Source organism: Magnolia sinica, chromosome 11 (genome assembly GCF_029962835.1).
Source record: "Magnolia sinica isolate HGM2019 chromosome 11, MsV1, whole genome shotgun sequence".
In the NCBI taxonomy this organism is placed as follows: domain Eukaryota; kingdom Viridiplantae; phylum Streptophyta; class Magnoliopsida; order Magnoliales; family Magnoliaceae; genus Magnolia; species Magnolia sinica.
In genome coordinates, this window is record NC_080583.1 from 40,052,998 (window position 1) to 40,079,764 (window position 26,767).

The 26,767-nt window shown below is 40.5% G+C and overlaps 1 protein-coding gene across 8 annotated transcripts in view; it reads right to left on the reverse strand.

Moving 5' to 3' along the window:
• The window catches only part of LOC131219056 (FRIGIDA-like protein 3), a 60,689-nt gene that overhangs the window by 19,758 nt on the left and 14,164 nt on the right, over positions 1-26,767 (reverse strand). For 4 of the 8 annotated variants that reach the window (XM_058214025.1, XM_058214027.1, XM_058214026.1 and 1 more), the window contains exon 2: positions 8,683-8,823. The exons of 3 other annotated variants lie outside the window; for them this stretch is intronic. In XM_058214025.1, the coding sequence (XP_058070008.1) occupies positions 8,683-8,799 (117 nt within the window). In that variant the 5' untranslated portion in view covers positions 8,800-8,823. Of the gene's footprint in view, positions 1-8,680; positions 8,824-26,767 lie in introns of those variants that run through there. One more of the 8 variants, XM_058214031.1, reaches the window with a different exon arrangement.

Sequence of the window (26,767 nt, forward strand, 5' to 3'; positions counted from 1 at the left end):
CAATATCCATATGATTATAGATATCCAGATCCAAATCCAAGTTACTCATCACAGCAGACGCACTCTCAATCTCAAGATTCTCAACAGCCTGAGTATGGGCACCAGTATGACTATTCGATGGGCACTGGTGGATATCCTTATTCGGGGTCAGAGTCATTGCGTAGTCAGGATCAGTCATCCTCCGGTTTCGTTGATCTAGTATTTTCTTCTGACACTGGATATTATAGATATGCAGCACCTACACCTATTGGACAGCCTCAGCCTAATGGTGACGATGATGATGATGTGGAGGTCGAGCAACCACAAAAAAGCAGATTTTCATTTTGGTGGTGACTTGTGATTGTGAGTATATTTTTGTATTAAGGTAAGTATTTGCAGCAGACAGCTCACAACAATATTATTGCAAGAAGCCATGCAATCATGCACACACTTCACATTGCCGAACTTGTATTTAAAATAGCTCCCCTGACAACCAATCAAGTAATCCTTAATCAAGTTGCAGAGGAGTATATCAGACACTACTAATTTTATTTTTTTAAAATATTCTTGACTTGAGGATGACAGGTTATAAACAGGAATCACAATCACGTGCACAGGCATGTTCGAGAAATTCCTCAAAAATAATTGCAAACACCTAATGTAAGATATTTTCATATTATATTCATTCTAATATATCTATCATTGATAGTAGATAGTTAGAAAATTAAATATATGAATTTTGTAGTCAAATTCAGGTTATCTGGTTCATAAATTCATCAGACAGTCCGATGCAACTTCTCACCAAAGAGTGGACCGTTACACCACCATAAACATGTTCCAATTTATAAATGAATGCATATTTGGAATGCTTAGAATATTCCGGATTTAATCCATATTTTTTCATTTTTTTTGGCAAAAAAAAAAAAATTTGCGCCGTTACACCCTGGTATCGCCGTTACGCCCCTGTATCCGTATCGGTTTTGGAGGTCACCATTACACCAACCGATACCGATACGGGACATCTTGGGAGGGCCCCACCGTAAGGGTTGCACCGTCCTAAATACACTGTAGACGCACCGAATTCACTCCTTAGATAAGGAGAGAGTCGACAAAACCCTCTCGACTCATTTTCTTCTCCGCAGGCTCCGAAAGGTGTTGGGATTTCGAATAGGTTCAAAAGCCCAAAAAATCTCGCTGGAATTCCATTAATTTTCCACATCCCTTCCAAAATCCTCAAAACCTCGGCAAGAATCTGGTTTTTTCAAAGAATCTCTCCACTACAGAAAGATTTTGTGGTAGGTGGCTACAGAAGATTTCGTCGATATCAACAGACATCAACGATATTGTATATAAAATCATTGGAAATTTTACGATACATTGCGATATATCGTCGATATCGGCAATATTGCACAATATTTTGTGATATCGTGCGATATATCGCACGATACAAATAATTCCCTTTTTTTTTCATTTATGAGCGAATTCCACGGAGTTTCATATCGCTGGCCAACAATAACGATAATATCAGCCGATATTGACCGATAGTATCGATATTACGAACACTGGTTGTAACGACCACCACCGTTGTTACCGTTACAATACAAGTTGTAACGGCCATTATGACCTCTTTTTTTAAAGAAAAAAACCTTGTATCGGCTCTGTAACTAAGGCCATTATGGGTCATTACCAAGGTATTCTGTATCGGTAACGGCAGCCGTAATGGTCACCACCATTACCGATACGGGTATTGGCCATAACGGCCGATACTAGGGCGTAACGACCGTTACGAAGCCTGTAACAGTTGAAAATTTTCTTTGGCCGAAAAATTCTGAAAAAATATCTAGAAAATCAAGAATAATGTAAATATTTCAAATATGTATTCATTTTTTGTTCTGAACATGTTTATGGTAGTGTAACGGGCCACTCTTTGGTGAGAGTGTTATATTGGGCTGTCTAGTGAATTGTTTAATATGATTATGTCTCGAATGTTTACGCATCACAATCAAGCATTAGAACTAGAAATCAGAAAAAGGCGTAAATACTGCTTTTTCAATTTTTTGAAAAAAAAAAGGGGGCCTCGGAGATTCTATTCACTCAAATCACTTAAATCCACAATTTTAATCTTAAAAGCTATAATAAGAGTGGTCGAAATCTATTGCAAAATGATATAGGAGAGTTTTTGGAATGAGAAAAGTGAAAAAGAGGAGAAATTTGAATTTAAATAGAAAAAAAAAAAAGTGATCGTTTTTCAACCATTACGGGAGTAACGATCGTCATGCCCCGTAACGGCCTTTACGGCCACCATAATGGCTGATACGGTCTCAAAAAACTAACTACCCCTTTTCACCCTCGTATCGTGTAACGGTCATGGTCGTTACCTATACGTATCGGCCTTTATGGGCATATCATAACGGATACGGAACACCTTTGTCGTTACGGCTGTAGAGAGGCCATTACGGCCATTTGTTCTGTAACGGCCGTTACGTAACAATTTTTTAATAGCTTGGAGTCAACTTGTTGATTGGTAGCATGGATGATGTTGATGGTCACAATCCTGTGATGTGATGTGCTCCTCAACTGGCTTGTCTTTGCAACCAACTTAATCCGATGTAATAAATGCAAGGAGCTCCTCTTCCTACAATTATGCCAAATCGATGACCTCAGAATTAGCAGTAGGTTGAAACATTTGCATGTTTTGTTTTAACTCACATCCTGGATGATGCTAATAAAGACAATGGAAAAACAAAATAAAAATAAATAAAATATAAAGGATTCAAAGAGCCCCTTGCCACAGAGGTTGGTTTCACCAGCTTCATTCGATAGTCTCACATACTTTAGTTGTTTAACTGAGCTAACAAGGCCTAAGAACTCACTCCAAAAGTGCATCCCATGACTCTTTTTGAGTCATTGGTACCACTGAATGACATACTTTTCAAGATGAAGGATGCTAGATATACACCGACTTTTTGGAGTTTGATTGGATTTTTTTTCAAAAAAAAAAAAATCGGCATGATTGATCCACATTGACAAATCATCAGCGATGGACGTGCAGAAGCTCTAATCATGCATATCTAGAGTAGACCGTTGCGCCTAGATCAACAATTTGATTTGAAGAGGCATTCAAAATGTTTCCACACCTGATTGTTGATTTCCTCCTAAGCTCAATCCTATGGGGACAATGAAACTTCTGCTCATGCTTGAGATTGAAAATCTGAATTGCCTTGAATTCCTCAAGAACCTGATTTTTTTTTTTCTACTCACAACTCTCCTTGAGAACTAACAACTTAGTCTGATGGTAGTCGACATTTTTTCTCTTGAAAGATGATGGTAGTCGAAGTATTCTTGTGTCCCTTGAAGCGGCTTCCAATCAGTTGACTACCTCTTGCTGCCTAAACCTCTTTGGTGATGCCTTGATACCATATTATAAGAACCCAAATTATAAAAACAAATATAGATATATTTACGGATAGCTTAGGCATGGGGGAAATTTCTTGGAGGGAAGGAGAGAGGGCTAGTATTTGATTTTTTTTTAAAGCATTAATAGAGACATTTTATTGCAAATGGCTAAAAGCAATAAAAATACAAATCAAACTACAACCTAACAAGACGTTAAGTTCAGGCTGGCAACATCAAAAGAAAAAAGATCCTCAATCTCTAAAATCTATCCTTGGCTTCCTAGTTTTCGAGATGACCTTCAAAACTTCCATAAATGTGTTCTGAACACAGCAATTATATCGTTCACCCCACAATTCCCAAATATCAGCCAAAAGGGCCATCTTCCAATATCCTTGCCCATTTTTGCCGACGCCTCCTTCACTTCATGTCTGCACGAAGCTTTACATAGATATGGGGTTCACCCACTTCACCCTTAAACTGCCAAGGAAATTATCTCACACTACCTTGCATAAGGGCAATGAATAAAAAGATGGTCGACCATCTCCTTGTTGCACAAGCATAGGGAACCAATGTTGTCAAAATCGTTATCGTATCGTAAATCATAGTAGGGGTTGAATTGTATCAGATCTCAAATCATATCGTAAATCATAAGATTTTTTACAATTTTCTTAAAACTTTGAAAAAAAAATATATGAAAAACATAATAAATTAGATTTTTTTTTTTTCTTAAACTCATCTATCTTCCTTTTGCCATCAATGTGCACCAAGTAATACCATAAAATTAGTGCGTGGGCATTTTCACACCGGGTTCGAGTGGGGTGGCCTGTGGGATGCAGGGGCACACTGGAAGTGGGCGACCCACGGAACCCATGGATTTGGGGGCCATGTGAGGCGGAACCCATGAATTTGGGGCCCACGAGGGGGCGGAACCCACCCACAAGGAAGGCTCGGCTGAAAACCTAACCTGTGGATTTGGGGCCTGGGCCATGAGATAAAGGGATTAATTTTCCACACTCTATCAGTTCGAGCTTTTAGAGCAAGTGGTTAATTGTCCTGCATCAAATTGGTATTAGAGCGGGAGGTCTCGTGTTCGAGACTCCTCACCTGGGGTGATTAATGCGAGGGCATTTTCACACCAGGCTTGAGTGAGGTGGCATATGGGATACAAGGGCACACTCGAGGTGGGCGGCCCGCGGAACCGGCTAGCAAAACCCATGGATTCGAGGCTTGGGGTGCCCTGTGGGATACAAGGGCACACTTGGGGTGGGCGGCCTGCGGAACCCATGGATTTGGGGGCCATGAGGAGGGCTCGCACGAGAACCTAACCCATGGATTTGGGGCCTGTGCTATGAGATAAAGGGATTAATTCACCATGCTCTATCAGTTCATGCTTTTAGAGCTTTTAGTGTTAAAGAATTCGTATTCCTTTTTTTTTGTCTTCCACGAAATTTTCCTTAAAAACACATACAAGGGTCCTTTTTATGTTCTTTTTACCTTTCTTGAATGTAGAATCACAGTGGAAAAGCAGCCTTTGATACTGTAGATTGAAGAAAAAAGATACTTTGATTTCTAAACATCATTCCATAATACATATAAGTCAGCATGATCATAAACATCCATAAAAATATCATAGTTAAGTCATACATCAATTTGGTGTTTCGATCAGTTAAGAAGTAAGAAATCACCAAAAAAAAAAAGCTACATGATTTAACGTTGAAGAGAATATATATCATTTAATCTCTAACAAAGAACAAATAAAAATATTTTACCTTTTCTAAACAATTCTTAAAGCCCTCGCCAATTTAAAAACAAAAAATGAAAGTCAAGTGAATCTTAAAATAGAAGAGAACAAGTATAATTTGAATCGTAAATCATGATTTGAAATGTAAATTGTAGGATTCAAATTAGAGAATCATAGGATTCATATAAAAAGGGATTCAAGGTTGGGATTCAAATAGTTTTTCTTAAGATTCGAATAAAATCATATATCGTAAATCATAAATTGTAGGATTTTGACAACACTGTAGGGAACACATTATTAAGAGTCATTCCTCTTTTATGCAAATTGTCGATAGTTAAGGACCTTACTCCATCCAACCAACTAGGCAAAAGCGGTGACTTTAGGAGGGTTCCACAATGCCAACAAAAATAAGTCTACACATGAATGGGGTTTGAAGATAACCCCTCTAGCAAGATATGAACGGATTGCGCTAAGAATATAAATTTTTTTTCAATGAGCCATATCATGGAGTCCTCTTCCGATAAAAATGGGCTTTGCCAATAAAAACGGGTTTATCCCTGAAAGCCACTTTAGCAAGGATAGAAACCCATTTTAGGAGGGATATTATTTGATTGATTGACTATTGCCTTGAAATCCACTGAAATATTATACCTACATAAAATCTTACCAATTCTAATGATAAAGATCTAAACAGATCCACCCAAATCCTAAAGCCAACAACTCGCCTTATTTAGATAGTTCCTACTAGATCTTCCAATACATTGTTACCATTTTAGAAGCCTAATTGTACCATCCATTGATGCACCTATCTCCACCATTGTCAAGGTTTTTTTATTGTGTTTCATATCAATTATAATTAGCAATCTAGACATGGGAGCACTTAGAATGAGTGACCTATTAATTCATGTCGGACTCGAATTTTCGTAGTGGGGAATAATTCCAAGCTGGGGAATTCATCGGTTAAACCTCCTTGATGACGAGATAGTATGTGTACATCAATGATCGTCCATCTTATCTTTATCCTTCGACCATGTAAATTACATGTTGCATTATGGGATGGATGATCCATGAGGTGAAATTGATAGAGAAGGCACTATAGCAGGAGCATTAGTTGATTGACAAAAAAATCTAGTAGCTCTGGTTATATGACTTTAATATAGTGAGATGGCTAGATGAGAAGGTTCATGAGATGATAATCATGTTAAGCATGGAAAGAGGAATTTTGTAACATGAATTAAAAGACCAGCCTCTAGGAGGAAGGTTTATAAGATGACGATCATATTAAGCATGGAAGGAGCCTTGAATTTTGTTTCATGAATTAATAGACCAACCTCTAGGAGGGAGAAATTTGCTTGGACTGATGCCAAAGACCCTGAGTCTTCTGTAGGTTTGCCACTTCTTTTTTGCCTCTCCCAGAAGAGTAGAAGTTTCTCTTGAATCCGTGTAGAAGCATCTAATCAGGGCCTTGTTGGTGCTAGCCGCAGAGGGCAGTTTTAGGGGAATTATGCATTTTCAATTCGAATATTGTGGTCCAGGGTTAGAAGAATGAATGAAGAGGAGTCTAGTGAATGATCCAGCACTCTTCACCAGTGCCCTAACATTCAACAAATCCCCATGTCAAATATGGAACAACAAACTTCAAAACAGATGATGAGTCATGATTGGAAAGTCATGGATTTTAGGAAGCCAGGCATGGTGACTCATTGTGGTACAACCCTGTCAACATAAATATATAAAGGATAGTTGCTTTCTCCAAGTGACTCTATCATCCAATGCCTTTTCTGTGTGGAAAAAGTATACTAGATACGAGAATGTTTCTCCAGGGGAGCTCCTTTTGGCTCATTCACATGGAGCTTCCATAAAAATTTGGTCTAATACCTAGTGTCGTCAGGGTCCTCTTATATCTCAACCCTTTAATCTAAATTTGAAACCCCTAGATTCTGCCACAATCTCGCTACTTCTCAATCCCGACGGCCAATGATGGAACTGCAAAATCATCAATCTGATTCGGGGCTACCCATCGAACCAAATAATCATCCAAACCCTGATTACCCAAAAGTCACAACAAGATCAATGTATTTGGGCCCCATCAGCTTCCAGTGACTTTTCTGTGAAGCCTGGTTACCATTTCTTAATAAATACCCAACATCATCCTCAAGGCGATCGCAATATATTGGAACTTATACAACATCATCCAGCCATACCCAAAATCAAACTCTTTGCGTGGCTCCCCTTTCATCAGAGAACTCTTACCGAGGGTATCCTCTACCACAAGCATATTCCGGTTGATTTTATCTTCCTCTGCCAAACTGAACCCAAATCTCACTACCACTTTATGTACAACTTGCCCATTTGCCTTGGTACTATGCACTCAATGGAAGATGGATTTCATGGTTTTCATTAGCATCCTGCTTGACATCCAGATGGCATTTATTTGGTAGACATTTTCCCATTGGTAAGGGTCATATACCCAATCCATTTGGAAGGCATTATTTCTCTACTCCATTTGGAATATTTGGAAAGAGGGAAATAGGTGTATCTTTGAGAACAAATTGTCTTCATCTGAGTTCATTATTAAAAAAACCGTCATGGATAATATTCAGTTTTGTAACTCAATGATGGCAAAACTGGTCTTCTTGTTCTGGGAACTTGCCCATCTTAATCAATGGCAGCAGTCTAATTTGTAATTGAAGGTGCATCACCCTATCCCTATGAAGTTGGACTTTTTGAAACTTGGCTTGAAGCTCGTCTTTGATGGTACTTTTTTTTTAACACACGTACTCGCACTCCACACACTCACACCACAGTGGGATTTCACCACAATGGGTACTCAAACCCATGACCTCATGTTGAAACTCTTGTGAGTCTACCACCGAGGCATGATTAAGGACCCATCCTTGATGGTACTTCTGATCATAAGGACCATGGAAGGCATTGCTGGTCTAAAATGTAATTCAGTTGGACACTGTGTGTGCCTTCTTCAGTCAGACTCTTTGGATGCTTCTGTCCGTGAGGCGAACTACGCGCTTACTTCTTGCCTCAAACTAGCGATGTCCCTTAAGATCCAGCAATTTATCAGTCAAATTCTTACACAATTAGGTGAACCCAAACTAGAGAACATTGGTGCTGATTCGGAAGCAGAAACAACTCCTGAGGCAGATCATATCATGGATGGCCACGCATGTCTATAGGGAGGTGAATATAGCAGCAAATCTTTTCACTTCATTTACTGATGATCTTCCTCATGAATAGAGGGATTTTTTTATTTTTTATTTATTATTATTTTTTTTAAAGGTATGAATGGATGGAGGGATGACCCTCCTAGTGGTATTGCAACTCATCTGGGTCTGTGCACTAATGCTTATGATAATCTATATCTAGCCTTTTTTATGCCAAAAAAAAAAAAAAAAGATAAAAGATAAAAAAAAGAAGAAAAGAAACCAGATGAGGTCTAGTGAAATCTAAAAATTGGATAGTTCAAGATTAGTTCAATGTTCGCATTTGAAGTAAGGCTTTAGATTCCAATAGCTTCTTAGTAGATTTTAAAAGACTTTTGGGTAATACACTGTCACGCCTCCAACTCGGGAACTGGGCTCAAAAAATTCCTGGCCGCCAAATCCGGTACCGACAGCCTCCGTAGTACCCCATTCTCGGCTCTCGGCTCTTGGCTCTCCAACTCCCATACAACAGGTTCCAATCCTGGGATCCTACAAAGAGGATTTTCGGGGTGAACTTTTTTTTTTTTGTAAAGGAGCATAACCACAAGTATACCCAAGTCACAAAACAACACCATTACCACATATCCACTAATATAATCTTTGAGTACAATGCTGGAAGGGAGATACAAGATGTAATCAAAACTAGTGTTCGTAATATCGACACTATCGACCGATAATATCATTATCATATGCAAGCGATACGAAACCCCCAAAAAGCACTAGGAAATTTTTATTTTTTTATTTTTTTATTTTTGTAAACAAAAAAATGATTCTTTGTATTGTGCAATATATCGCACGATTTTCATTGATATTGTCAGAATATCATGCATTATATGCAGATTTTATGACACATTTCAACAATAAAAATGCCAGAGATGCCGGGGTACCATAACTACTGAAAAATCAAAAAAAAAAAAATTAATGAAAATATTTGAATCGATTTGAGAGGGGGTTTCGGTAACTGTCAATCGACAGCGGTACATGTAAGTGCAATTTCCTTTTTCTCTTTCTTCAAATGGATAAAGATTCAACTGGCAACGCACTTTTCGACGAGAAATCCACGAGATTTGGGGCTCCGGAAGGACTGGAACCCTCTTTCTTTGAAAATGCTGTCGGAAATGGTGAAATTTCAGGGATTTTGGGGTTCCGGAAGTACTAGAACCCTTTCTTCGAAAATGGCTTCAGTCAATCTTTGTGAGAGAGAAATCCGATCCCTCTTTAACAGGGAGTTAGCATGTAAGTGGTTTATCCACTCCGTTCAGTCTTTTTAAATGGAAGATCCGATACTCTTTAACAGGGCTTTTGGGCCCATCGTGAATGTATCTGGTTTATCCACGCCGTTCATCCGTTTTTCTAGCTCGTTTAAAGGGTTGAGCCCAAAACTGAAGCATATCAAAACCTCAAATGGACCATATCATAGGAAACAGTGGGAATAATTATTTCCACCGTTGAAACCTTTGTAGGGCCCACAATGATGTTTATTTGTCATCCAACTGTTCATAAGACCATAATAACATGGATGAAGGGAAAACACAAATATAAGCTTGATCCAAAAATTTTGCGGCCCTCAGGAATTTTTCAATGTTGGACGTTCAATTCACACTGTTTTCCGTGGTGTGGTCCATTTGAGCATTGGATATGCTTTATTTTTGGCCTTAAGCCCTAAAATTATATTGTAAAATGGATGGAAGGAGTGGATAAAATATATAAATCACAGTGGACCCCATAGAGTTTACTCAGAACACGAGTTACACCGAACGCAGATTTGATGCAGGACGCAAGGTTGCACCAGACACAGATTTGATGCGAAAGCCTTTCGCAGGAATTTCCGCACTAGAAACCTATGTGGGGCCCAACTTGATGTTTGTGAGAAATCCATACCGTCCATCCATTTTATGAGATCATTTTACTATATTAGACCAAAAGTGAGTAGGATCCAAGACTCAAGTGGTCCATACTAAAGGAAAATGTGGTTAGGGAAATTCCTACTGTTGAAACCTCCCTAGGGTCGACATTGATGTTTACACGCCATCCATACAGTGCATATTGGGATGAATTGAAAACACAAATATTAGCATTATTCAAAACTTCTATGGCCTCAAAAATATTTCAACTATGGATGTTCAATCCTAACGTTTTTGGCCCACTTGAGTATTGGAATTGGCTCATTTTTGGCATCATGTCCTGAAATGAACTCACAAAACGAATGGAAGGAGTGGATTTCTCAAAAACATCACACTGGGCCCCACCTACATTCCCAATGAGGAACTTCATGCAAAAGGCTTTGGCGGCAAATGCACCAGTTACGGCTGTGGGCGTGGATCCACCAAGGTGGATGGGACTTTGATTGTAGGGCTCACAGTGATGTGTCTTAACTCTACACCGTCCAACAGTTTTGAAAGATCATTTTAAGCTGTGATCCAAAAGACAAAGCAAATCCAAATCTTTCGTGGGCCATACTACAGGAAACATTAGTGATTGAATCCCTACCATTAAAAACTTTACAGGGGCCACCGGAATGTTTATTTGTCATTTAACCTGTTGATAAGGTCACAAAGATCTGGATGAAGAGAACAGAAAAATAAAAGATCAATCAAAAACTTTTGCGGCCCACAGTTTTTAATGGTCGATTACCACTGTTTCATGTATTATGGTCCACCTAGGATTTGGATCTACTTCATATTTTGAATCATTGCCTAAAATGAGCTTCCAATAGGTATGGACGGTATGGATGTAGCCACATACATCACAGTGCCCCCACAATCAGGGGTCTCACCCACCTCAGTGGAATGATTCAACGAGAATTGCGTACTGACAACGTCAGTAGCAAGGTGGCTACTGATACTGCTCTATGGGCCCCGCACGCTGTGTTTTAGCCGTCCATCTATTTTTCCATATCATCATAGAGGATGAGCCTAAAAATAAGGGAGATACAAATATCGAGTGGACCACACCACAAGAAAACAATGGTCATTGAATGCCCACCATTAAAAACTCTCCACGGGTTACTATAATATTTATTTGGCATACAACCTGTTGATTACATCACACACACTTGAATGAAGAGAAAACACAAATACCAGCACAGTATTGTTGATTTGTGGAGCAGCAGTGCTATTCCCAGCCCCGTCGAGATGGAGACGATGATTACGAGCCACCGCGCGACTCTATGTGGGTCTACGCCACAACTAGTCCACATCATTGATGTGTATATTTTTCAATTTTTACTTCTTTTTTTGCTTTTCAATGAATTGATTGTGTTTTCATACATGTCTTTGATACATTTATAAATGTCGTGCATTCAATTTAAATATAGTTGCATCATTTCAGTTAAACATCGCATAACTTAAGACCCTATACAAAGGGTATTTATTATGTGCACCTTTTTTTTTTTTTGAGATGTTATGATTTAAAAGTGTGTATTAAGGTCTTTTTTAACAATCTCTGAAGTTTCATTGAAAAATTCAACGATTTTCCCGATGTTTCCCCATGTTTCCCAAAAAGTGTGATAAATTATGCGATACAAACGATATATCCTGTGCGATAACCAATACGTATCTGTATCCCAAGGGTGCGATACATATTGCGATACCGATATTTCGAACACTGATCAAAACTCAAAAGAATAGGCTCATGCTCTGGGCTCAATGCTACTGATATGCCCTATCATCACCTGCAGTGTAAACAAACGCACAAAAGCTTCCTACGAAGCTCAGTAGAGTACATGTGTGCATACGTAATGCATATGACAATAATACAGATATCAGAGTATGCGAAAGATGATGGAGGGCTAAGCTGCCTAGTCCACGAATGTTGTTAGCCATACCAAGGCTATGCAATGCAAGGCCTACGTGGCCGAATATCATACGCTAGGGATACAATGCAAACATGTCAATCCTCAACTAGTCAACATATCAGTATAGTTTGTCACTGGAAACATCATCGGGTCTAATACACTCCAACATTGGTTGCCACCCCATTGCGCACACGACCAAGTGAGTGGAAAAGACCTCACTATCCACCTCGTCAGTGGTATGCCAATGCCCAACGACTCGTCGATAGTGGACCCATTTACGAGCTGGTCAGACTCAACCTAACTTAAATCCCCTACCATCGGGCAGATAAAGTCACACCCCTTTTCAACCGACCACGACACAGTGGGAGACACGACCTACTGGTATTTGGCACTCAGGCACTCATGTTATACACTCGGTTTCGACGTTGAAGCATCTTACTGGTACCACATGGGTTTAGAGACTTTCACCCAAGGACATTCATAGCGCCCTAAAGCTAGAACAGATATTTCCAGTATCCAATCCGGTCATCCACGATAAGCCTATGGAGGCCACAACCACGATGTCGATAGGGTGTAAAAGTGATCGTGACATACAGAATGCATGAGTCATACTGTCCAAGTCATGCACCAAACCTGCGCATACCACGTGATCATGTAGGGCAACCCTATCTCATATGGGTTCCCCTAAGTATCTTAAGCCGAAAGGCGTATATTATAATCAATCGTCATCTATAACAGGCATACAAATGATGCGTACGGGCATATAAATGGGCATGATATCCATTATACTAGACATGTTACCAGTGTCCTATTAGCCTAAATACACCAACATGTCATCAGACATATCATGAGATAATCAACCTTAATTGGCACGTCATATACAGAAAGTGTGAGCCGAAAGGCAGGCTCCACTAGAAATATAAAAGTCTATGTGGCGTGGCCCACGTTAGACTAACATCGTGATGCAGGACATGAAATTTAAGTATGAGATGCAAGAATTCAGGCTTAGATCATACCAATTCAGAAACAGTTACACAAGTTCTACATCCCACATGACAATCCAAATCATTCAATTAAAAAGGGGAATCTATGCTGGTCCAGCTGACACAGGCTAGGACTGAACCAATAAAAATTATAAACCAAACGATGTCAAAGGGAAATAGAAATCAACCACACATGCATAAAAATCAGTCCCTAATCCAAGGGATTCCCCAATTTCAATTCAAGGAACCCTAGGGTGAAAAAATGTGCAAATAAATTAGGGTTAATGCAAACTAAGGCTAAGGTTTAGGAAATATGAATGAAAAGAAGAAAAACAGAGGAAAACCTGACTCGGAGAAAGCTCCTACATGCAAATGGTGACCCGGGGCGAACGCACGTGCACAGGTGGGGCTTGCCGCACGTATGATGGAAGCCCGCCTCTCTAAAGTGACACCTAGGCTTTGATCGGCCAGGGAAGACCTCCAATCCCTCCAAGTTTGACGACGATCCAACGTAAGGTCGAGGCGTAGTGCTCCGCCGAAGTTTCAGCCCTCTTAAGGGTCCAGATTTTGGAAACTGGCTGTAGGGGGATGAATAGCTGCAAAAGCTGAGAAATTCAAAGCAATAATGATGATAGAAGATGAGAGATATGGATGGAAGAGGGTAAGGGCGGATGGGGATAGATGTAGCTTCACACCATGGTAGTTAGCCATTCGAAGAAAGGAAGGCTTCGCACCCACTTTTGAATTCTTCCACAACTCACGAAGAGAGCAGAAAAATAAAACAGGAATTTTTATTAAACTTGAATGAATGAAAAGAACTAAAAGGGGTGCCTATTTATAAGGAAAACCCTATACCCCAAAAACTCGCACCATGTGCGCAACCTATTACTTGGCAATGAAGTAAACTAAAATAAAAACCAAACAAAGAAATCTAAAGCGTTCACGATGTTCTAAATAATAACAATAAGCAAAAACTAAAATATGAAATGAATCCGACGAGTGGGTCACGATCATGAGATCCCATAATGGGCTTTTCTTGACTATCGGGCCCACCCTTTTAAACCAAAACTTCGTCTTCTAGCTAGGAGGCCCTCCCTGGACGTCGTCATCAAGCCAGATCGATGGTGGGGCCCTCCTACATACGTACGTGCATAGGGGGTTGGTATGCGTGCGCATGTGCGCATGATGTCCCCATCAATTTTTCCCGGCTGCGAAGATTTCGCCACTGGCAAAATAAAACTCTTGAACCGATCCAGGATGTCAGGATCAAGTCTCTGAAGCTCCTCCTTAGTGAGTCACGTGCTGTCTGAAGCTGGGCATGACTTCCATTTAACCAGGTACTTCTGAAACCCGCCATCCGACGTGGATATTATCTGATAGTCCAGAATATCCTCTATTTCCTCTCTAGGTGTGAGAAGGGAGGTATGTGAGGTACAGGCTAAGAAAATGAGTCGAGAAGGGTAGATATGGGACGTAGTAGCTGGAAAGATGGGTCAGGACAGGTAGATATAGGAGGTAAAGGCTGGAAAAATGGGTCGAGATGGGTAGGTATGGGAGGTAGAAGTTGGAAAAATGGGTCGGGAGGGGTAGGTATGGGACGTAATAGCTGGGAAAATGGGTTGAGACGGATAGGTATGGGAGGTAGAGGCTGGGAAAATGGGTCAGGAGGGGGCCATGGATCAAGGGAAAGGTTTGATGAATCAGGATGGTTAGGCGAAAGGCTGGACAATGCATCAATGGCCCTTTGAAATGTAACTAGATCCTCCACATTGAATGTGGAACTAATTTCCATTGAGGGTGGAAGATTTGCCACATACACATTGAGACCGTTTCGTTTTATAATTTTAATAGGTCCAGCGCTACGCGCGTGTAACTTACGAACGGCCCCCGGAAGATACCACTCGGGCCTGATGCGGACCATCACAGAGTCCCTTACATTGAATTCCATAAAACATTTATGCTGGTCTGCAGAAAATTTGTAATGTTCATTACTAGTAGTGATCTTCTGCCTAATTTCTTAATGCAATGAATGAATGTGATGCACAAAAGACTGCAAGATCTGACGGCCTATGGGAAAGTGACATAGGGACAAGATCAATAGGTTTCTCATGTTTATAACCAGTAACGACTTCATAAGGATTTAGACCTGTGCACCTATCGACAGAACTATTAAACGCAAACTCGGTTGTAGGTATTACGGTGTCCCATGTTCTGGTGTGCTCTATATCCCTCCTAGGGGGAAACTCATCCAGTAGATCATCAGGAAAGACATCATGAAACTCATCCACTATCGAAATGGCCTCAGTAGGTAACTCTACACTAGCCTCTGGTGCACTCTCTCTAGCCACGAGACCGCAGATGTTGTACCCCTCAAAATAATGGTCTTAATGTCCCTCATGGGGTGGGGGTATGGGTGCACGCCCATAACTGATTCCTTAGCCACCTCCATTCATTAGTTTATCCTCCTGGCCACCTGCCTGAGATTAACCATCTTCCCTAATGGTGGGGTTTATCCTGAGGGCGGCCTCTATTTGGTCAAGGCGTTGATCTATGTCTTGTTCCAAGCGCTTACCCCAAGACTCGATCTGCTGGGACAGCTTGTTTAGTGACTCTAGCCGTTGTTCCATGTTTAGTGTAGGGTGCTAGCCAAAACCATGACCCATACGTGTGGGCGTACAACTTGCAACTCCACCTGAGGACTTTCTACAACGACTATATGGGCCTAAATGATCTTATGAGACTCTATATGAGGGAAACTACACAGTGCTACTAAAATCCAACAATGTAGTTGTCAAAATAAAGGAATAACAGAAAGTTACAGCAACGTAAATTGCTAACTTCCTGCTAACAGAAATATCAGCAACTAATATCAGGAACTATGAACTCCTAAAAGCCACATATAATAAACTTAATGCATGTTGGACTCAAACAAACTAACCCTAAACATGTAATGTATTCCCCTATAAGAACCCTAAGCTCTGATACCAAATTTGATGCAGGACATGAAATTTAAGTATGAGATGCAAGAATTCAGGCTTAGATCATACCAATTCAGAAACAGTTACACAAATTCCACATCCCACATGACAATCCAAATCATCAATTAAAAAGGGAAATCTATGCAGGTCCAGGCCGACACAGGCTAGGACTGGACCAATAAAAATTATAAACCAAACGATGTCAAAAGGAAATAGAAATCAACCACACATGCATAAAACTCAGTCCCTAATCCAAGGGATTCCCCAATTTCAATTCAAGGAACCCTGTGGTGAAAAAAAAAAAAGGGGGCAAATAAATTAGGGCTAATGCAAACTAAGGCTAAGGTTTAGAAAATATGAATGAAAAGAGGAAAACCTAACTCGGAGGAAGCTCCTGCGTGTAGATGGTGACGTAGGCCTGACGCACATGCGCGGGTGGGCTTGCCACATGTGTGATGGAAGCCCGCCTCCCCAAAGTGACACCTAAGCCTTGGTCGGCCAGGGGAGACCTCCAATCCCTCCAAGTTTGACGACAATCCGACATAAAGTCGAGTTGTAGTGCTCCGCCGAAGTTTCAGCCCTCCTACGGGTCCAGATTTTGGAAACTGGCTGTATGGGGATGAATAGCTACAAAAGCTGAGAAATTCAAAGCAATAATGATGATAAAAGATGAGAGATAGATGGAAGAGGTAGGGGCGGATAGGGATAGATGTGGCTTCGCACCATGGTAGTTAGCCCTTCGAAGAAAGGAGGGCTTCGCACCTACTTTTAAATTCTTCCACAACTCATGAAGAGAGCAAAAAAATACTGTAGGATTTTTTATTAAACTTGAATGAATGAAAAGAACTAAAAGGAGTGCCTATTTATAAGGAAAACCCTATACCCCAAAAACTCGCACCATGTGCGCAACCTATTACTTGGCGATGAAGTAAACTAAAATAAAAACCAAACAAAGAAATCTAAAGCGTTCACGATGTTCTAAATAATAACAATAAACAAAACCTAAAATATGAAATCAATCCGACGAGTGGGCCACGATCATGAGATCTTATGATGGGCTTTTCTTGACTATTGGGCTCACCCTTTTGAACCAAAACTTCGTCTTCTAGCTAGGAGGCCCTCCCTGGACGTCATCATCGAGCCAGATCGATGGTGGGGCCCTCCTGCGTACATACATGTGTAGGGGGGGTGGTGTGCGTGCGCGTGTGCGCATGATGTCCCCATCACATCGGCTCCTCACGTGGTCTGCACATACAAATTTAATAACTAGATGTAAGGCATGGGTAAGATACATACACCAAGGAGGGGTTCACTGGGAATGACCTGGATGGACACCCACATGTGCAACATGCGTGCCACTAAGCTATCAATCTATTAGGCACCTGGCCCACTATTGATATCCCAAAACGATCAAATTAATACCGGCATCAATAGGATGATTTGCACCATTTAAACATTGCCAATGTAATCAACAGTTATAAATCGTTGGTTAGTCACTAGGATGTGTTCCTATGCTTATGGCCATCTAAGTCTTGGGATTTCATCATTTCAAGCAAGGTATATGCTTCAATGGATTTAATATAACTAGTGTCAACATTACATACGCACAATAATTAAGGATTTTAAAGTTAATTTCAAACACTTGCAAATGCATGTTGCATCAAACTTAAGATTATTGGGATTTTGAATGCCGGGTACCAAACATAACCAAAGGATTCCAGAAACCCAAGAATCCCAAGTCCAAGAGGTTTTTACCCCCACAATTCCATGTGGTGTGGCCCACCTAAGATCTACATCAGTCTGATATTTGGGCTCTTGGCCTAAAATGATCTAGCCAAACAGATGAACGGAACGGATGGCACATAAACATCGTGGTGGGTCCCACGAGTGGGGCCCAAGTACTGCCAAAATGGGCAACACTCCCTACCACTTTTCCTTTCAGTGCAATCCACATGAGATTTGGATCCATCTGATTTTTAGGCCCATGGCCTAACATTATCTGGAAAAACAGATGAACGGAGTGGATAAGTCACATACATCATGGGAGTCCCACAAGCGGGCCCCAAGCCACACCCCTGGCTAGGCGTCCGCCCACATGGAAGTTGGCAGCAGCGTTGTTGCTGTGGCTGGCTATTGTTATTTATTTTGTTATTATTATTATTACTATTATTATTATTATTATTATTATTATTATATTTTTTTTGTGATGCCCAATCAAGGCAGGCCCCATGAGTGTGATCTACTATGTTCACCGCCTTTGCCAGATCGAGCGGGGTCCAATGGACCTAATTTGGGCTGGTTTGGACGAACAAGGGCTCCACAGCAGGCCTCAGAAGGTTTCAACAGCCGGACATTGTTTCCCTTGGCATGGTCCAATCGAGACTCGGATCTACATCATATTTCGGCCCATGGACTAAAATGATCTGGAGAAACAGGTGGACGGCATGGATTAAACATATACATCAAGGTGGGGTCCATGACTGGGACGCCCCCACCCCACATCTGCATGGCTGACGTGAGGGGGTGCTCCCAACCCACCGTCACCTCTGGTGTGGTCCATCTAATGTCGGATCATCCTGTGTTTTGGTCTCGGCGGTTAAAATGACCTGGGAAATTAGATGGGAGGTGTGGATCTAATAAATACATCAGGGTGGGTTCCCCACGAGTGGTAACCCACCCCCAACTACCAATGCAAGAAACATCAGCGATGCTGGGGCTTCCCAGTCCCTTGCACCTTAAGGTGTGGCCCACTTGAGATGTGAATAGGCTTCATTTTTGGGCCCAATGCCTAAAATGATATGGCAAAGTAGATGGGCGAAATGGATGAAACATATACATCATGATGGGCCCCACGAATTTGGGCCCTTGACACGCCCAAAAAGGCTTCCGCCTTTGGTTGCTGCTAGACAGTCAACGTTCAGACGTCGGTGACCATTTTTGGTTGACTTCTTTGCTCCCCTTTTTTTTTGTATACAAGTGGGTTCACCATATGACAATCTACTCCATCGATCTACTGTTGGGCCATCTCAGGGTGGGTCCAAGGAGTTTGGATCAAGTTAATCCTTACATTTTTCCTTTATTCAGATCTAATCAATAGGTTAGATAGAAACAAATATCACGGTGGGCCACACAAGGTGATCCACGCTATGATAGAATATAGGGCATGCTCTCCAACAGTGTGGCCCACTTGTGGGCCCCACCACCATCAAAGGAAAAAAAAAGGGGAAAGGGAATGGAAAGAAGAAGGGAAGGAGATCCGGCCATCGGGGTGGGCCCCCGCCATTATGGGGTCCACCATACACTCCATACATGATCAAGGTGGGTCCCACCCTTGTGGGTGGACCAAAAACAAATAAATCACAAAGAAAGGGAGGGTTTTAATCCTCCCTTGCAGTCACTTCGAAGGATGAACAGTTGGATCGGCTCACATTGGCAATCGAACAGTCCACCAAGCTCCTCTCCACCCTTAATCTCATCTAATATCTCTTCTCTTTCTCTTAGCCTCTTGATCCCTCATAATTCTCTCTCAAGCTCTCTCTTTTCATTTAAACCATCTCCTAATCTCTTTCTTTTCTCTCTCTCTTAAAATCTACCTAATTCTCTCTAATCTTTTTCTTTCTCTTAATCTCTCTCTACTCTTGCTAGAAAAAATGGTACGACTGAGAGGGAGTTAGGGGATTCTGTGGTAGAACTTTTGGAATAGGGAGGAAATAAGGAGGGGTAAAATGGGGAGAAAATAAGGAAAGAATGATGGCTAAGCATGGGTAAGGGCATGGGCTTGTTTGAGTGGTGAGGAGAGAGAGAGAGAGACATGAGTGATGGATGGCTTGATTGATGGATTAATGGATTAATTGATTGGACAACCTTGGGATTTGTGCAAGTGGGGGCCGCGTGCGTTACGCAACCCACCTCGGATTGTGCCAAAACTACAACTTCTAATCTAAGAACCACAATGGGGCGTGTCGCATAGTGTTAGAATCGTAGCGCCCACACGGTCGCTAGAGTACAAGTCTCGAGGTGTTGCGGTACTAAAATAGGGTCACGATCAAAACTCGTCGATCTGGTCCGTCAGGAACTTGCCGGTGCCAAAGTCTAAGCGTATGGAAGGTCTCACAGGGTTACGGGTCTTACACACTAGTTGGATTTGCACCTAGAAGATGCCCTTCCTTCCATTTACTGGCGGATGGTTTTAATGCTTTTTTATCTTTATCTTTCCAAAAGTTAGAAATGCTTTTGAATTAAAGGAACTTCACCCAATAAGCTTTATCCATGCTTTTGAATTGTTTAATGAGAGTATTATCAGTGTCTAACTACAATACTAGATTTGCTCCATGAAGATGCATAGTCTTGATAGTGTGAAGCACATGATTCAAGGTATTGGTTTTGATCCTTGACTCATCGGGTCCAAGGCCGAAACCGATGCAACTTGCTGAAACTGGGTGAGTTTCAGAACAATGCCAAAAAGTATTAGGCTTGTTTGGTAGATGCATAAAAACTAGTTGAGCTCATTTTATTTAATGGTTATTACATATTAGCAATCTTGATCTCTAATACGTAACTGCTGCTAGCTAAAATGAGATTAACTCATTTTTAGGAGTCTACCAAACAGGGCCTTGGAGAATTAGTTAAAAAATGAAAATAAAAAATCATGAAAAATAAAGTAAAATAAGGAAAAAAAAAAATTGGAAATATCAAATAAGTGAACCCATTTGAACCCATATTCACAACTTAGGTTAACAACTTTAAACCCAAAATCACACAAATTAGTCAATAAACACATCGAACCACAAAATTCACACAAATTAGATTACAATCTACATAAATTCAATTATACCCCACAAATGGATTTGGGTTACACCTATGCCCACCACTCCAATGGGACTAGGTAGTCAATGCCACGTCGAAATTGCATGTCGGCTTAAACCCATCATTAATCCATCTCCATGATAATGCCCTCCCTGTCTATATTTGAAGAACAAATCATAGTGTAACTTCTCTTCACCTCAAGAGGCTCCTGTTCCATACTACTGCCACTGCATATATCTAACTCCTCCATAATGGTTCCTCCATACACCTATTCATGAGTAGGATAGGCCCAATATGGGACAGGTCACTTGGTCAATCAATATAGAACTTCACAAGGATGCAATGCCATGAAAGGTACATTTGACAAGTATAGAGTTGTCTACAGCACTCTTGGAATGGAAAAGTTTTGGTTTGGGAGAGCTCCATGAAAACACTCAAACTACGTACAAAGATCTTGCTTGAACTCATGAATGGCACATTCGAATTGGCAAACAAACTTGTCCCTTTTGTCATGGGCATAATGGTTGTTCCATAAAAACTTCCTCATGTGCCCATGTAGAAAACCATTCTAAAAATCCATTTGATGAAATTGTCAAGAGTATTTGTTGACAATAGTAGGAATAAACCTAATAGCAGCCATGTTGATAGCCAAACTGAACTGTAGTTGCACAAAGCATGAAGCAACTTCTGCAAATATATTCAGGTGCAAGAGATAAGAAGCATCCATTTCAAATTGTAAGCGAGTCTAAAGAACTAGGAAGTGAGAGCGGAAGCCTGAGTACGAAGTGCAATTTGAAGCAAGAACTGCATTTGGAGGGAAAGGTTGTGCAACTGAATTTCAAACCCAGATATCTAAGCTTCTCGATCTTAACCTTATAAGAGCATTATCAAGCCTTCACAACTCACCCGCATTTTTTGTAGAAAACCATGCAGATATCCTGAGAGGAGAACGAAGAATGGTAATCGACCATAGATAACTTAATAGAAATTGCGAAGATTATTCATATAAAATCCCAGACAGGCAATTTTATCCAGCTCATTGAAGATAGAACCTAGTTTAGTAGGTTCGATTGCAAATAAGGATTTTGGCAAATCAAGATGGAAGAAGAATCCATTAAGTGGACAGCGCTTAGCGTTCCCCTAGGGAAATATGAATGGTTAGTAGTGTCATTTGGATATAAGAACGCCCCACAAGTCTTTCAAAGGTGAATGGATGAAATCTTCAAAAAACATCATGAATATTATCTAGTATATATAGACAATGTTCTTGTAGCTAGTAAAACTGAAAAGGATCATATCAATCACCTTAGAATTATTATCAAGGAATTTAGCGACCACGGATTAATCATATCCGAACCCAAAATGAAGCTTATGCAGAATAGTATTGACTTCCTAGGATTTATATTGAATCCGGGAAAATCAAACTTCAAGAACATCTAACCAAAAAGCTTTTAAAATTCCTTAATAAAATCGAAAATCGAAAACAGCTCCAATCCTTTCTAGGGATCCTAAATTGCGCTAGAAATTTTCTAAGAAATATTGCAGCACTAACGAAAGGACTAACCAACCAACTTCAGAAAACTGAAGTTACTAATCCATTCCAATGGACTAAATATGATGAAAAAGTCATCATCAAAATTAAAGATCAAATCAAACAAATCCCACCGTTAGACCTACCTAATGCCCAAGACTATTTGATAGTAGAAGCAAACGCATCAAATGAGCAGTAGAGAATAGTTTGCTATGCCCTACATTATCTAACTGGAGAAAGGAACCTCTGCGGTTATAGATCTGGCTCTTTTAATACAGCAGAAAAGAACTACACTACGCATGAAAAGGAGGTCTAAGCTGTAATCAGGGGATTACAAATATATGAAATCTTTCTCTTACCAAAGCCTTTCATAGTCATCACAGACTCTACTTACGTAGTGCATTTCAAAGACAGTAAGCTAAGAGGAATAGCTTTTCAAATACTCATCCATTGGTACGAATACCTAGCAAGATTCACTTATGTGGTCAATCATAGGAAAGGAAAAGATAATATCATCCCTGATATTATATCTAGGGAACCAATCTTTGCTAATCTTGCCAATACATCAAATTTTGCTAATATGTTGCATGCAGATATGGAACGTAGTTTTGGATTCAGAGGAAGAGGAAGACAATCAAGGCCTGGGAGAGGCCAAGGAGAAAATCTTTTTCTAAGCAAAACCCTCTTCGACATATCTGAGCTAAGCAACTTGACTCTCGAAAGAGAACTTGCAAACCATAGCTGCCAAGCTCTTGTAGCTGGCCATATCAGTTGTGCCTTTGAGGTCGAAGTCGTAGCAGCCAATGATGGCATAACAACTAATCCAAGCAGAGATGATCTCATAGTAGAGAAGGTCGAGCTTTGGATATGCTTAATTTTTCAACGGTAGACATTCAATTCACACCGCTTTCTGTGGTGTGATCCGCTTGAGCTTTGGATATGCTTAATTTTTTGGGCTAAAACCATAAAATTATCTGGTAAAATAGATGGACGGAGTGGATAAAATACATGAATTACGGTGGGCCCCACAGAGTTTACTCAGTACGTTATACTATGCAATCAGCTTCCCACCACACTAGCAAGACAAGCGCTGACACTCCTGGAGCTCGAGTTGTATGAACGGTTCAAAGTTATATGGGCCCCACAATAATGTATTTATTATATCAACACAGATCAACCATTTGGAGAGATCATTTTAGATCATGAGCCCAAAAATGAGTCATATCCAAGGCTCAAGTGGACCACACCACAAATAACAATGGGGACAGTGATTCTCACCATTAAAACATTCGTAGGGCCCACCACAACTTTTATTTTCCATTCAATTTGTTCATGAGGTCACACAGACCTGGATGAAGAGGAAAAACAAATATCATATTGATCCAAAACTTCTGTGACCTCAAAAGGGTTTCAATGGTAGACGTTTAATCTCCCACTGTTGGTTGCCGTGTGGTCCACTTAATCTTTGGATCTGTCTTATTTTTCAGCTCAAGCCTTATGATGAGCTCGCCAAATGGACGAACGGTTTGGATATAATGCATACCTTATGATGGGACCCACAAAACTTGGTGATGTCAACACACCAGTCAGCTTAATGGTGTGTGGTACACCAGCCAACCCAAATTCTTGTAAAAAGGCCTCAGACACCCTTTTTTTCGACGTAGAAAGGGTTCCGGCTTTCCAGAACCCTAAAATCTCTCCCAAATCCATGATTTCTCCGGATCCCGGCAATGATTTCTCGGGATTTTGAAGAGGATTTCGCCCAAATATTCTGATTTCTCCGAATTTCAACAGATTTCTCTCCCAAAATTCCTTTTTTGGCAAATTCTAGCCTAAATCCCCTTGTTCCTCGACGGAAGTTTGATTTCTTTCGAAAGCTACTCTTAGGCAAATTGAACAGGTAAGATCTCTCTCTCTCTCTCTCTCTCTCTCTCTCTCTCTCTCTCTCTCTCTCTCTCTCTCTCTCTCTCTCTCTCTCTCTCTATATATATATATATAGATATGGATATATATATATATATTATATTTTTGGAATTTCTGGATGGGATGCAGATGAGATGTCGTCGGATGTTGCACGGCTAAAATCCTACGCAAAAATCTGCAATATCAGCCATTATCGTGCGATATATCGGTGATATTTCATGATATTTCGTGATATATCGCACGATAAATGGAAGTTTGGCAATTTTTCAATATTTTCTTGTATTTCTGGGGAGTTTCATATCGCAGACTGCCGATACCAATATTATCAATATTACGAACAATGGTTCTCAGTAACCATCAGCATCCCTCATGGAAATACATCAATCTATGAAGATGAACTAATCTAAGAAAAGGCGAAAACTATAGCACTCGCCACCATCCTATGCCAAGGACAGTTTCAAAGCATTCTACTCATCCAATGAATGCTCCTTTATCTTCCCGTTGGATATATCTACGAAGAAGCCAGGAACGTTGATCAGGCCGAACTAATGACAAGACATGGATTAATCGGCCTTATCAAAGTCAGCAAGTCCATAGAAGAAGTCCCATATCTTCCTGAAGAATTCAGGAAAATCATCCATCGAAGCATGAAAGAAATTTTCCCTTTTTTTTTATTCATCTTTGGGTCATTAGACCTGAAAAATATTGTAAAGGATTTTATTTAATCCGCTTATCAGATGAAGACCACCAAGCACAGTTAGAAGTAGGCAGTAAAATTACAATCGAACCCCTCGATCTAGTAAAGCATAGAGCATTACTCATCGGCGAGATAATCCAGATCCTGCTAGATGATAGCGATCGATGGTACACATTGTACCACACAGATGAATATCTTATCCAAGCATCCGAGACATACAACGGAACGCTGGAAAAGAACAAAGAAGCCATTATTGAGCTTCACCCGCAAGCCTCCCTGCTCGACGCAGGAATTCTAATCCTTTTGGAGTAATGAACTGAACAGAGACTCAAGTTAGTCCTTCCTGACCTCTTCCCAGCACAAGACGACAAAAGCATACATATTCATCTCCTAGAAGAAGTCTCGCCCCATCAGCAAGAAGAAGCTGTTGAAGAAGAGGACAAAGTGCCCGACATGAGCTACACCAAGCTCTAATCAAATGGTGCCACGTGTAAAAAAAAAATAGGCACTGCAAGCTGCCGACGAAAATCTTGCAAAATCTCTAAGCCAGACAACCAATTCATCACATGACAGCTACAGCTACAACTTTCTACAGCTGCAATAAAGAGAGCCACGTTTCAGCAGGAGCATCATTAAAGCAAGCAAATGATCGCAAAACAACAAAAGGCAACGACTGACTCCATCACAAAAGGACACGACCACCTTCTTGTCATCCAACTCAGCAAGATGCGATCTTATCTTGTATTGTAATATAGTTTTGAGTTTTTGGAGTCCGGACTCTATATAAGAAGAGTCCTTAGTATTGTAAAGGCAGAGGATTCTCAACCCGAGGAAGTTCCCTCTCACCTAAGAAATCTTGAGGTAATGGTCGGCTAATCACCTTCCAGTCCAAAGGTGATAGCTTCTTAATCTTGTAATATCCAGATTTGCATAGTAATGAGATGAATGATCTTTACTCCTGTTCTCTTGCATTTCTTTAGCAAAACTCTATCTAAATCTAAGCAGTCTTCTAGATCAATTACGAACAGCTCCTAAGGAATATGGCCATAGTGATCTACCATGAGTTTTGCCTTAAGCCCACGCAGATGGCAAAGAGGGCGATTATTAGCAGAAAACTCAAAGATATGGAAGAGAAGATGAGACCATAGATCCACGATCTTGAAAGACCATTAAAGCAAGAAGAATTATGCTATGAAAATGCGGAAGCTGCAGTGGACCCTGTTAATTTATAATGCAAAGGATATTATAAGGTTAGAAGCTTGATCCTTAGGACTGATACTCTATAAATACCGTCTCTTTCTCTATACCGCAAAACTCTATAGTACTGCTATTATAAATTTATATATATATATATAAACTAATACAATAACAACAGTACTATAGAGTTTATATATGATCTTCTTCAATTTTACTAGCTACGAGAACATCGTCTATGTATACTAAACAATATTCATGATGTTTTCTGAAGATTTCGGTTGTTTCGGTTGCATTCCTTGGCAACAATTCTTGCTTGCTTTATAGCATCAAGTAGTTCATTTGTAGATCCTTCAACGACCAGACTCCAGCAACATTGTAGATGCACTTAAAAGTCCCACCCTAGAACAACAACCCAATTTACTCATTGAGTCTCAGAAGTCCACAACATTCCCTAGAAGCTCACCGAGGAACAACTTCACAGCCAAATATGGCATAGCAAGCAGTTTTGGACCACTTAAGGCC